Raw genomic sequence first — 12,764 nt, forward strand, 5'->3', positions numbered from 1 at the left:
TCTTCTGTATGACAGGTAATTTTGTAGACATGGTGAATGAATACAGAGGTAAATGAAACGGAAAAACTCTTCCTTGGTGTAATTTATATTATTGTGGGGAGAACACCAGCAATAAAAACCAATAATCTAGCCCAGGCACTGGTGCTTGCCCCAGTTCCAGCTATTTTGAAAAGCTAAGGCAGGAAGATTGTTTGAGCTAGGGAGTTTGAGGCTAGCCTGGGCAACACAGAGACCCCCATTTCAAACAAGCAAACCCTATGATGTAGGGGTGTTGAGTGCTGTGAAGAGGGAAGAACAGATACTAGAACAGAGACTGATAAGGGATCTACCTTTTGAGACAGGGTAATTCCCAAAAATGACCTTCATGGAAGACCTGAATGAAGCGTGTGAGCATTAGAATATTGGAGCCAGGAAATTTGCTGACCACAGGCAACAACCAAGCATACAGGCCTTGAGGTGGCAATGTGTTAAGGAAACTGCAAGGAAGTGGGTGTGGCTGGAAGGGAGTGAGCGAGGAGGAAGGTTGTATCTGAGGGCCTGTAGAGGAAAGGTCACAGCAAGGAGTCCGGATGCTCTTCTGAGCATGATGGGAAGCTGTTAGGGGCTGAAAGCATCGAAGTGATGTAAAGTTGATTGACATTTTTAAAGGATATTGTGAAAAGAATATAGATTGGCAAGCTGGGCCAGGAAGACCGTTAAGAAACTAGTTTCAGTAGTTTGTCAAGAGATGACAGTGGCTTAGACGAGTGTGGCTAATAAAGACGGAAGGAGAAAGTGGTCAGGTTTTAGAAGCCTTTTGAAAGGAATCTCTAGAAACTAGTCCTCCCTTGGACTATACAGGTTCCAGAGTACCAAAGGAAAAAATACAAACAGACCTTTTTTCAGCACTTACACTCTGCCAGGCACATCTCTTAGCTAATCTTCACAACATCATAAAATACTTAGCATTGCCACCTTAAAAATTAAGAAATCAGTGTTAGAAAAGTAACTTGCCCAAGGTCACAAAGATAGTGGATGGAAGCCAGGATGTGCATGGACAAGTAATGTCAGTGGACACAACTTAGGAACTCTCTTCTGCTGAACTATATATATTATACTTCTTTAAGCATATTGTATTTCTGTGTGTGTTTACAGTATTGTGTATCTACAATTAGGTTCATAGCAGCTTGTTACTGCTGGAGCCATTATTAAGGGGTCCTTGGCTTACAGTGACTCTTTAGTGCATGCTCTTGATGGACTAAGATGCAATTATTCAGTTATTGTGAAGTAAAGAGGACTTTAATGGATCTCTCTCTCTCTCTCTCTCTCTCTCTCTCTCTGTTGAGATGAAGTGCTTCTGTTTGAAAGTTGTCAGTCCTGGATTAGTTATGAATATGAATAACATTTTAAAATTCTCAAAGTTTAATTGAATTCAGTGGGAAGGAGAATTTGATGCACTCAAATGAACGGAAAATTTAAATCCAACAGCAGAAGTTATACGTTCATGATTGGCTCAGAAGCAACACTACTACTTCCACCACAATTAATTTTCAGGCTGAAAAAACTGGTGATCCTCAATTTTCTTTCTTTTTATTTTAAATTTATTACTGTAGATTGAACCCAGGGCCTCTTGCATGCTAAGCATATGCTGTACCACTGAGCTATATCCTTGGCCCCTAATATTCTTGTTTTCATTATAATTAACTAATTTGGGTAATGATTTTTTTAAATTTACCATAAGGCTATGATTTAAAGAAAAAAAATTGCAGACACTAGAGCACATCAACAAAGTCCAGAATTAAAGTCACATTACTTTTTATGGGCTATGGTTAAGAATCTGCTTAGATACCAAAGTAAAACTTAATACAAATGCTTAATTATTTAGGCCAAAGGACCTCTATAGAAGTATCTGTTCTCCAAGGCATTCCAGTTTGAGACTTAGTTTTAGATAAGGCATGACAAATATTAACGAAAGACATACAAAATGATAAAAAGAGGAACTCTACAATTCCCCACATATTCTGAACCAATAAAACAAATCTAAATTATTTTATTATTTTTCTTTAAACAACTACCAAGATTGGAATCAAAGATAAATACAAGGCACAACAGTTTTGCTCTGGTTGTTATTTAGATATGGGGGATTTTTTTTATCTTCTGTTTTTTCTTTTTTTTCATTTTTGAAAAAAATCAATTATAAATTGTGATTTCCAAGGATGAAACTTTTCTGACTAAAAGTTTCAAATAACATGTCCACATTTTTGTCCTTATGACTGTATGGTGTAGATATACTATGAAGTAATAGTCACAATAAAGATTGAAGATGTCATTAACACATGTCAGAATAGTGATTTTAGGCACAGTGACCTCACTATCTGAATATTTATTCTCCACTGTGACAGTTACAGAGGAAAGCAACAATCACCACTCCCAGAAATTTGGTGTAATCTCAGTCATCAAAAAAGTTGTTTTTAAGCAGAAGTCATGAAAAATTATATGGATACTAATACAGCACAAATGTTTTAACTTAAAGCATGTAAATGTACATTCATTTTTTTCACCAGTTTATGTGGTCCAAGGCCATTACAAGAGCACAGGTATATAAATTAGTATTTTGTTAACGATCACATAATGTACAATCACAATTATGCACTAATTCTAATAATTAATAACCAAATCCTCTGGAACCAAATCCGTTAGGCTATCTGGTATCAACTTAGCAATTTCCTGCTGGTAGACCACTCTGCTGACTTCTTTGCCCTGTGTCTCTTTCATCCTCAATGTTCTGTGACCCTTACTCTTAAAGTTTGCCACTTGTACTTGCAGAAGAAGGCAGACAAGTACTAATAAAAAGCAAAGCTGTCAAAAAAAGCTGTCTTCCTGGTATATAAACCGCCTCTCTTCTTGGAATCATTTCATTTCCAGATTTGTTTTCTTTAAAGTGGAGGGAAGTATTAAAGATACTCTTGCAGCAACTTAAATGAAGGATCCTCCTAGTTTGTTTTAATCAATTTTTCTGAATCTTTGCTTTTGTCAGATCCACTACTAAATAGATCAACTATAATTTGAAGACAACTTGTTTCTTTTGAGTCTTCCCTAAGTATTATTCCACTGAACTTTTTCATAAATTACAATTCTTTCTGCATTGAGGGATCAATAGTTGCTGTGGATTACATCACACAGTTACAATCAAAGTGATAATACTAATAGAAAATACTTATAGAGAATTTATTATGTTAATGAGTTTTAAGTTCATACATGAATTTGTTATTAGGTGCTGTTATTAATCTATGGAGAAGTCAAGTAATTTCTCCTGTTGGAGAAGTTAAGTCACTTACTTTCTTCGGCTGGAGCACCAGCTGGAGCTATATTCTAATCAATTTGTCTTCTTCAAAGCTCTTGCTCCTAACCTCTACATTATATTCCCTCTGGGAGTGAATATCAATTTTGTAAATATTCAATGATATGAAAAGACTGCAAAATGAGATTGAAAATCTCATAAAAGGGCTGGGGATGTGGCTCAAGCGGTAGCGCGCTCTCCTGGCATGCGTGCGGCCCGGGTTCGATCCTCAGCACCACATACAAACAAAGATGTTGTGTCCGCCAAGAACTAATAAATAAATAAATATTTAAAAAAAGAAAATCTCATAAAACATGAAAAATTTCAGAAGTCAGCCAAGTGATGTGGGAGGAGGACTGGAATCACAACCAAATCAACAGAAGAAGCCAACAACTGAAGAGGAGGAAACTGACCAGATTAATAAAGCAGGCCTATGTTGATCAACATTCAACCAATATTCACTATGTAGCTACCATACGTCAGAAACTACATATGTCAACACAGGAGATTCAAGAGTAAACTCCAAATTTCTACCCTCTTGAACCATATTTTTCATGACAAACAATATGCAATATCCTTAAGAATTAGATTAAGGATGGCTATTGAAAAAAGTTGAAGTCTTCAAATATTTTTGCAAAAAATGAACAACTTCTTATCCCCCCTTCAAAAGCCAAATGCCAAAAAAGGACTTTATATCATGCAGTCCTTAAACAATAATGAAAAATTTGTTCATCATTCCCTTAAAAAAACAGTATCTGAATTATTTCTTAATTATTAGAATTAGTGCATAATTGTAATGATACATTATGTGATCGTTAACAAAATACTAATTTATAAAGTTGCTTTCCTCATTTCTAGTTTTTGTTTTGAAGTCAAAGGCCTGACCTCTTTTCCTTCATCTACCATGTAATTTTGGTCCTCCTTTAAAATGGCTTAATTTTAAGTGGCCCAGTTTTCTTCTATCAATTACTGAGCAAAGATTGTGGTTAAGAGGAAGAACAACACCAACAGACCACAATCATCCAGCAAAACCATACTTGCAAAAGAAGGGAGACAAGTACTAATAAAAAACAAAGCTAGGATCTAGAAGTGGCAAAACTTTAAGAATAAAGGGTCACAGAAAGAGAAATGGGGCAAAGAAGATAACAGAGTGGTCTACCAGCAGGAAATTGGAGAGTTGATACTAGATAGCCCAAGGGATTTGTTTGAAGAGGATTTGGTTATTAAAAATTAAGCATTGGGCTGGGGATGTGGCTCAAGCGGTAGCGCGCTTGCCTGGCATGCGTGCAGCCTGGGTTCGATCCTCAGCACCACATACAAAGATGTTGTGTCCGCCGAAAACTAATAAATATTAAAAAATTCTCTCTCTCTCTCTCTAAAAAATAAATAAATAAATAAAAATTAAGCATGATTGTGCTTCAGAATGTGGGTGTGGCCTTGTAAAAATCTAAACTAATCTTTTAAGGTTGACTTTTATTTGCCCTTGATTTTGACATCCTAGCATTAGTAATTTCATAATGCACACAGAAATATCACTTTTTGCTATTTTAATTTGTTAAATTTAGTGGGTATTTGAATCCCGTGTTTTTAATTTTCTGATAGGAAACCCATCCATTTGACTGAAAAATGAATATACACCCAAAGAGATGGTGGGAAAAGCCTTATAATCACCTTACAATATCTTACTGATCTTTTCTACCTTCCATCACACACAAGTAAACCACTTTTATTAGTCTCTTTATTTTTTAATTTTTGGTACTAGGGATTAAACCCAGGGCCTGGTACATGATAAGCATGCACTCTACTGCTGAGCTACAACCCCAAGCCTTATCAGTCTCTTTATACAAGCTAACACACACACACACACACACACACACACACACACACACACCCCACATACTATTTTTCTTCCCCTTTTTCCTGACTAATGGTAGAATATTTTGTTCTGCATCTGACTTCTTTCCACTTAACAATTATATCTTGGAGATTTTTTTTCATATCAGCACATAAATTTAAAGTGAATCTGCTAAATAGCAAGAGATTTCACTTGAGGTATTGTAATTTTTGGATAATCTGTATTTATTTAGTCAGTTCTCTATTATGGACATTTGCATGGCTTCCAGTCTGTCATTATTAAAAGCAGTGTTGGACTGAGTGTGTAGCCCAGTGGTAGAGCACTTGCCTAGCATGCATGAGGCCCTAGGTTCAATCCCCAGCCCTGTAAAAATAAATTAAAAAATAAATAAATGTAATCAGTGTCGTGAACAACCTTGTAGAATTGCCATTCTTCAGATGCGCAGGTATCCCTGCAGGATAAATTTCCAAAAGAGGGGCTGTTGCATCAAAGGATGTGTATGTGTATATCATTTCCATAGATTTTTGCTAAAGTCCCTCTACAGAGATTAAAATCAATTTACATTCCCACAAGCAATATAAGAGATAGTCTGTTTTCCCAAAGTCTCACCAGTAGTGTTATCAGACATTTGCATTTTCTGCCAGTCCAGTTGGTGAAAAAAAGGCTTCAATGAGTTTCAATTTGAATTTTTTGTTTCTTTTCATGAAATTGAACATCTTTCTGTGTCAAAAAGTCATTTGCCGATTTATTCAATGTACAGAAGAATAACAATGTTATTTGGAGAAAAATACTTGATAAGGAAGCTGACTTTGAATGTCATTCTGGAAAGAGATCTTCTTGTGCTTTTTAAAAAAGTATTATTTTTAGTTGTCAATGGATCTTTATTATTTATATGTGGGGCTGAGAATCAAACTCCGTGCCTCACACATGCTAGGCAAGCGCTCTATCACTGAGTTACATCCCCAGTCCCTCTTCTTGTGGTTTTTACTCTTATTTAAAGTGAAGAGTATGCTAAAAACATCAGAGCATGGGTTTGGCTGAACAATTTTAGCATGGGAAAGGGGACTCCCCCTGAGAACCTCTAATCTCTGACCAACCACCAAACTGAATGGCTTTATTGAGCTTCCCAGGGATCTGCACTGACCAAGGATGAGTAGAGAGCTCAAGAAATGTAACTTCACACATACTGAGGATCTTTTCAAGGATCTTACATCCTACTGAGGAAAGGCAGATAATAAACACAATAAATAAGTTAAAGCACATAATTTCTTAGCAGGTGATAGGGGCTATGGTGAAAAATAAGACCATATGGGGGATCAGGAATGTAGGGTGCAATTTTAAACAGGGTGATCAGAACAGATCTCACTAAGATGATAATATGTGAACAAAGGAGGAGGTAAAGGACAATGCCTGGCACTATCTGGAGTAAGAACATTCTGGCAGTCAGCCAGTGCAAAGCATGGTTGGATGGAAGTATAAGGAGTGGGGGTAGAGGAAAGGAGGAGGAAGAAGCCATAAGATCAGTGATAACAGATAAGGAAGGTTGGGAGAGAGCTGAGAGGTTCTTGGGGTTTAGGGAGAAGAGATAAGGTAAAAAAAAAAAAATTCTGGATTGGTGAATAAATATGTTACACCATGGTTTCTTGATGTCTGGTTCCTTTCTGCATTTTGTCCTTGTTTCAATTAAGTTTTCCAGAAGGGGCAGGGCAAGCCAATGCTCCAGCTGCTCACATAAGCAGACAGCAAACAACCCAAACTCCCCAGACAGACATGGACACAGTTGGTACACTTTGTTGTTGGCTGATGGCTCCTGGCAGTAAGGGGACCATCTCTTGCCTTTTTCTCCTAAAATTCTGCTTTTCCTGTAGGCTTTTTTCCTTGTTAAATTTTAAACCCCTTAATTGGAATGAGCATCTCACAAATATTTCACTTTGTCACCTTATTTCCTCATTTCTGATTGTCCCCGGGGTTTACCTTGAGGCGATGTTAGTCATAACTACACATGGCCAGGCCCATGTGCATATCATATTATTCATATTCAGACTCAGGACAAACACAGATATTTTAACAGCTCTTCATTTTTTTTTGCAAGTTGAAGGGAATCTATTCTGTCTCAGAAATGAGAGAAGGGAGATGGTAACACTTGGGACTGAGAGGTGCCATGAAAAACCCAGCCCAGGTTTCTTCCAGGGCACAAGACTAGCTTGGGGGGGGGGTCTCCTAAATCTTTAGAACATTTCTTCTTGCAAGGCAATACCATGACCAACCCTAGAGATTTGCTGCTGTGCACCATTCAACCTGTCTGTATATTCCTTGCATCTTTCTTTAGACCCTAGTCCTCTCTTGTCTCACCTGTCTCCCCTTCCTCTCCATAAAAACAAAAACAAAACAAAAAATCAACCAAACAAAAAAACACATAGATTGTTTACCAGACAGAAAAGATACAAAGAAGGAGAGGCCCTCTCTATCCTAAAGTAATAATAAGATCTTGGCTGTCCTCAAATTTATTTTCCTTTCACTAATCAACGCAGATCCAGTGGGGTCACACCACTTAAATAAGGATGAATCATATTAATGGTTAAGGAATGCCTACTCTTTTGGGTACAGAGCTCCAAGCCATATAAAGAGGACCAAGCTGGGCTGGGGATGTGGCTCAAGCGGTAGCGCACTCGCCTGGCATGCGTGCGGCCCCGGTTCAATCCTCAGCACCACATACAAACAAAGATGTTGTGTCCACGAAAACTAAATAAATAAATAAATAATTCTCTCTCTCTCTCTCTCTCTCTCTCTCTCTCTCTCTCTCTCTCTCTCTCTCTCAAATAAATAAATAAATAAGAGGACCAAGCCACCGTCCCTGGCACTGATCCTCAGGAAAGGTGGAAGCCAAAATACAGGAAAAATAAAATGGCAAAATAATGCAAGCGATGTTAAGAGTTGACAATTTGCGGGCTTTAACTTTGGTTGTCCAGTGTTCAGAGGAGTCTTAAACCAGAGTTAGGCTTAAATTCCCAAGGGAACTTAAGCCAGACTCCCAGGGATCTGGAGTCAGCATCTTGTGGCTGTGGGCAGGGCACGGATCTGGATGTGAATTGTTTCTTCTATCATTTATGAGCACGGATTGACATCAGTGTCATACTGATGTTTCATTATCTATTTAAACCTCCAGTTTTTAGGGGGAGGGGCATGGAAAGGGCGGCTAGATATCCATTTCGAGAGATGTCCGCAAGCAGAAGAGAAATACGTGTGCTGGTTAGCACACACCTGGATCTACCTTTTAAAATAAAGGACATCAGTCAAGACCTATCTTTCTTTCAGTCTCACCAGAGAAGCCTTTTATCACAATTCCGCTCCAGACCCCGACTAAAAGTTCTATGGTCTGTTGGGTCCTGAACCCCCATCCTGATGCCTCTGTGTTCAGTGCTCAGGGTACACGCAGACCGCTAAGCGCAGCACCCCTGCCTCCCTAGGCATTGAGGAGTTGCCACCTTCTGGTTCACATCGACCTCAAGATGCCCCCAGCTGGGTGTGGACTGGCCGTCTTCCCTCCCCACCAGCAGCGCTGCCCTGGGGTCCCTCTGTCTGCTCCCTGACCGCTGTCGTCCACCCTGCTCCTCACCTGATGTAGGGGAGAAAGGGGTTGACGTGCCCGGAGAGCACAGCCACCACGTAGGAGATGATGAAGGCGGCGGACGACCAGGTCACCAGGAGGAAGGGGACGAAGGCCATCCCCTTCAGAAAGCACAGCATCGCGGCGCGGCCGCCGAGGGGGCGCAGCGCTCAGCGGGGCAGGACGCCGGGTTGCTCCGGGCTGCGTGGAGGCGGCGGCCGCGCACTTGTCAATGGGCTAGACGGCGGCCACGTCTCGGAATGCGACTCGTGGCGGGACCCGAGGCTCCGGGAAGGCCTGGGCAGGCCGGGGAGGGAGAGAAGCGCGAAGAGCCAAGAGAGGTGGCAGGCTGCAAGGCCGCCGGGCCGGGGTGGGTGGGGCGCGGGTGGCCCGGGCTTGTTGCGAAACGCGTGAAGTCACAAAGCGGCTGCTGGGCCCCGGCGATTAGGAGACAGGCGGCCACCTCCCCCCGACGCCTTTCCAGGGTCGATCAGGCTCCTTTCACTTTTGATTCGGACGCCGCAGGGTGGGTGTGAGCGCGGGACGCTGGCTGGGACGCCTGCCCTGGTGGTCCCACCCCCCAGCCGCCCGCCCGGGCTCTTGCGCAACTCTGGAGAAATGGATTAATTCCTCCCCACCCCTCCTTGCCTCGGGGTTTCCGGGACTCTGGACTTCGCAACGGTACCCCGAGGGCTTCCCCTCCGAGGGTCCGCCGCGGTTTTGTCCCGGGGAAAAGGGTGGCCATGGCTTGGTGACGCCCACCCCAACCGGTCGCGCTGCTGCTACCGCTGCTGCTGCTGCTGCTACGACTGCTGCTGCTGCTATAGGGATCCCGTCAGAGATGTTTGGTGACGTTCCCCAGGCCACCCGGCGCCGGTGTGACACCCACGTGGACGGTGTGCACCTGAAAACCAAGGTCACGTATAGGGTGGGTAGCCGTGGCAGGGAGCATGGGATCCTACCCTGGCTCAGCCTGGCGGCCTGGTGTGTCGTCTACTGGTCCACATCTCACCAGAGCGACTTAGAGTATTTGTTTCCCTCGACTTTTTCCCTTTCTCCTCTCATGGATCTGGATTAGTCCAGATTTGGAGCCTTAACCCAAGATGAATAATGTTGACCTGATACTCTTCAGACTCTGCAAAACGTATTCATTCTCTGGAGGCACTTGTTAGCATGCTGATTTTAAGGGTTTCTGAGCCCCATGTAAGTGGCAGAAGTCATTGGCTGAGAGGTAACCAAAAGTGGGCTCATTTCAACCACATAAACATTTCTTGGGTGCCATGCTGTACTAGAGAATAGGCTAAGAAGACCAAATAGCACTATGGGGATAGGAGACAGATCTATCCACTAACATGAAATTATATAGAATAGGATAAAAAAATAAAATAGAGATATGCATAGAACTGGGGACCAGAGAACAGCACTCAGATGAAGGATATGATGGTAGTTCCTGGAGATAACATCAGAGAAATAGCAACCTACAGAGAAACGAGCATTCCATGCCAAAGAAATAACAGGAGAAAATAGACTAAAAGTTCTTGTTCTGTGGGACTAAGGAAGCACCTAAATATGTGTAAGCAGGAAATGGGCAAAAGAGGCCAGCTCACAGAAACCTGGCTTTTTGGTTTTGTTTTGTTTTGTTTTTTGAGGGAGATAGCAAGGAAATTATAGGAACATGAATGCATTAGTATTTCAGAAGATCAGGTGACAATGGAGTTGAGAGACCCACCACACTGAATAAAGCAGAATCTTTAAATTAAGTCTTTTTAAAAATTGCAAAAACTGTCATCCATGATGTTCTGTGTACATCTTTGCCCAGGTCTCTGTTCTGAAAACAATTCTATTCTCTCATCATCTTCTCTATTCAACCCTCCCTTTTCTTCTTTCCTGCTTTACTATTGATTCACCCAAACAACACTCTTCCTCGGCAAAGGAATAATGACATCATAAGGAATTCACCTGATCATCTTGCCCTTCTGTTACATAGTAATTCACATTGGGGACAGGTGCTGGGGGTTGAACCTAGGGGTGCTTTACCACTGAGCTATATCCCAAGGTTATTTTTATTTTTTATTTTGACATAGGAATTTTTTGCTAAATTATAGAGGCTCGCCTTGAACTTTTTATCATCTTGCCAAGGCTTCTGAATTGCTAGGATTACAGCTACCATGCCTGATTACTAATCACTTTTAGCATAAATATGAGTGGCAATAATATTTTGTTATTTAAAATAAACACATATATAATATATACATATATGTATGTATATATTTGGAATGGGGCTATTTCCGGGAAACCCAGCGTGTGAGAACTGTCCATCAAGACAGAAAGTACAAAGAGAGCAAAAAAAAAAAATGTAGACAAATTCAGGACTGCATAAAATGCAGTTTGTTAGGGGCTTACGGATGGAAACATGATTTAGGTGACAACAGCAAAGGAGAATCCCTGCACCCTGATGCTGGTGCAAAGGGTTTATGTGCTTTGCTACACAAAGGTTGCCCATAACCAGAGTGCACCTGAGCTTTCCCCAAAACTATTAGCATGCTGAGCTGACCATCATAAAGACTTTGTTCCTGCTAGGGGTCACCTGACATGCAAAATGGTAGTTACGACCATGACAGTCATGTCATGCTGGATCCCTATGTAGCTACATAACTATAATCATATATGTATACGTAGTATACGGTATCAAGCAGCCCTGAGAAGGCACAGTGCCACTTTTCCTTCTAAAAGTTTCCCATATCATAGATCTTGAAAGACCTTCCTTCTTCCTGGAATAGTAAAGTTTGACACTAAGAAATGCAGAAGTCTGAAAGCTGGGCATAGTGATGCATGCCAGTAATCCCATCTACTTGGGAGGTCAAGGAAAGAGGATCAAAAATTTGAGGCCAGCCCAACTTAGCAAGACCCTGTCTCCAAAAAAAAAAATTGGGCAGGGTGGGGATGTCTCTCAGTGGTAGAGTACTTGCCTAGCATGAGCAAGGCCACTGGTTCAATCCCCAGTATTATGGGGCTGGGGAGGAAATGAGGAAATGTGGAAAAGCATGTGACTGAGTATCTTTAGAATATATAATAAAAGTCACCTTCTTCCCTTGGCCTGATTCCTGACTTTCCCTGACAAAAAAAAAAAAAAAAAAAAAGGAATGCTGCTTCAAGATCTGGATGGAGTGACCTTATAAGGATAAAGTCAGTCTTCCTTGGGTGATCCAAAGGCAGTGTGCTTCCCTCTAACTGGTCCTCATATCAGCACTCAGGTATTATTCTCCCTTTGTTATTAGTAGAAACAGACTGAAGTTCATGCAGCTAACATATAGATGTATAGAATTTTCAATCCAGTTCTAGTCTTTGGGACTCCAAGGTACGTAACCATGGTAAATTCTCAAACTCCAGAATTACAGAAGGAAACTGCTTAAACAGTGCATGGTTCTTATTTCTGTATTTTTATGTAGGTATATGTATTTATGCATGGATGTATATATGCAATTTGAAGAAATTATTATATACATGCATACATATGTGTGTGTACACATACACGCACACATATGTTGCTGGGGAAGTTGGGGTTATCTCTCTCTCTAGGCTTTTATGTGAAAGAGAAATAAATTTGCATTTACTCATAGCCAATGTTATTTGGGAATTTTCTCTTATGAGTAGCCACAACTATTTTATCATATTCTCTTTATGTCTCTAAAGTCAAGATACTTGTTCAAAGCCAGCCTCAGCAAAAGCGAGGCACTAAGCAACTCAGTGAGACCCTGTCTCTAAATAAAATACAAAATAGGGCTGGGGATGTGACTCAGTGGTTGAGTGCCCCTGGGTTCAATCCCCAATACTCCCCAAAAATAAATTAAAATCAAGGTACCTAATTGCACGGTGGGCCACATTCCTAGAAAACTGAATATAAATTCATTTTTCTAAATAATATTATATTTTGGGGTGCAGGGGTATTAGGAATTGAACACAGGGCCTTGTACACACTGGGA

At 40.9% G+C, this 12,764-nt stretch overlaps 1 protein-coding gene across 1 annotated transcript in view; it reads right to left on the minus strand.

Annotated features, from left to right (window-relative positions):
* The window catches only part of Dram1 (DNA damage regulated autophagy modulator 1), a 34,306-nt gene extending 25,344 nt beyond the window's left edge, over positions 1–8,962 (minus strand). Inside the window, exon 1 of the mRNA XM_026398608.2 lies at positions 8,791–8,962. Within this exon, the coding sequence (XP_026254393.1) occupies positions 8,791–8,921 (131 nt within the window). The 5' untranslated portion in view covers positions 8,922–8,962. The remainder of the gene's footprint in view (positions 1–8,790) is intronic.
* Between the last annotated feature and the right edge of the window lie 3,802 nt (positions 8,963–12,764).

This window comes from Urocitellus parryii, chromosome 5, assembly GCF_045843805.1.
Source record: "Urocitellus parryii isolate mUroPar1 chromosome 5, mUroPar1.hap1, whole genome shotgun sequence".
NCBI lineage: Eukaryota > Metazoa > Chordata > Mammalia > Rodentia > Sciuridae > Urocitellus > Urocitellus parryii.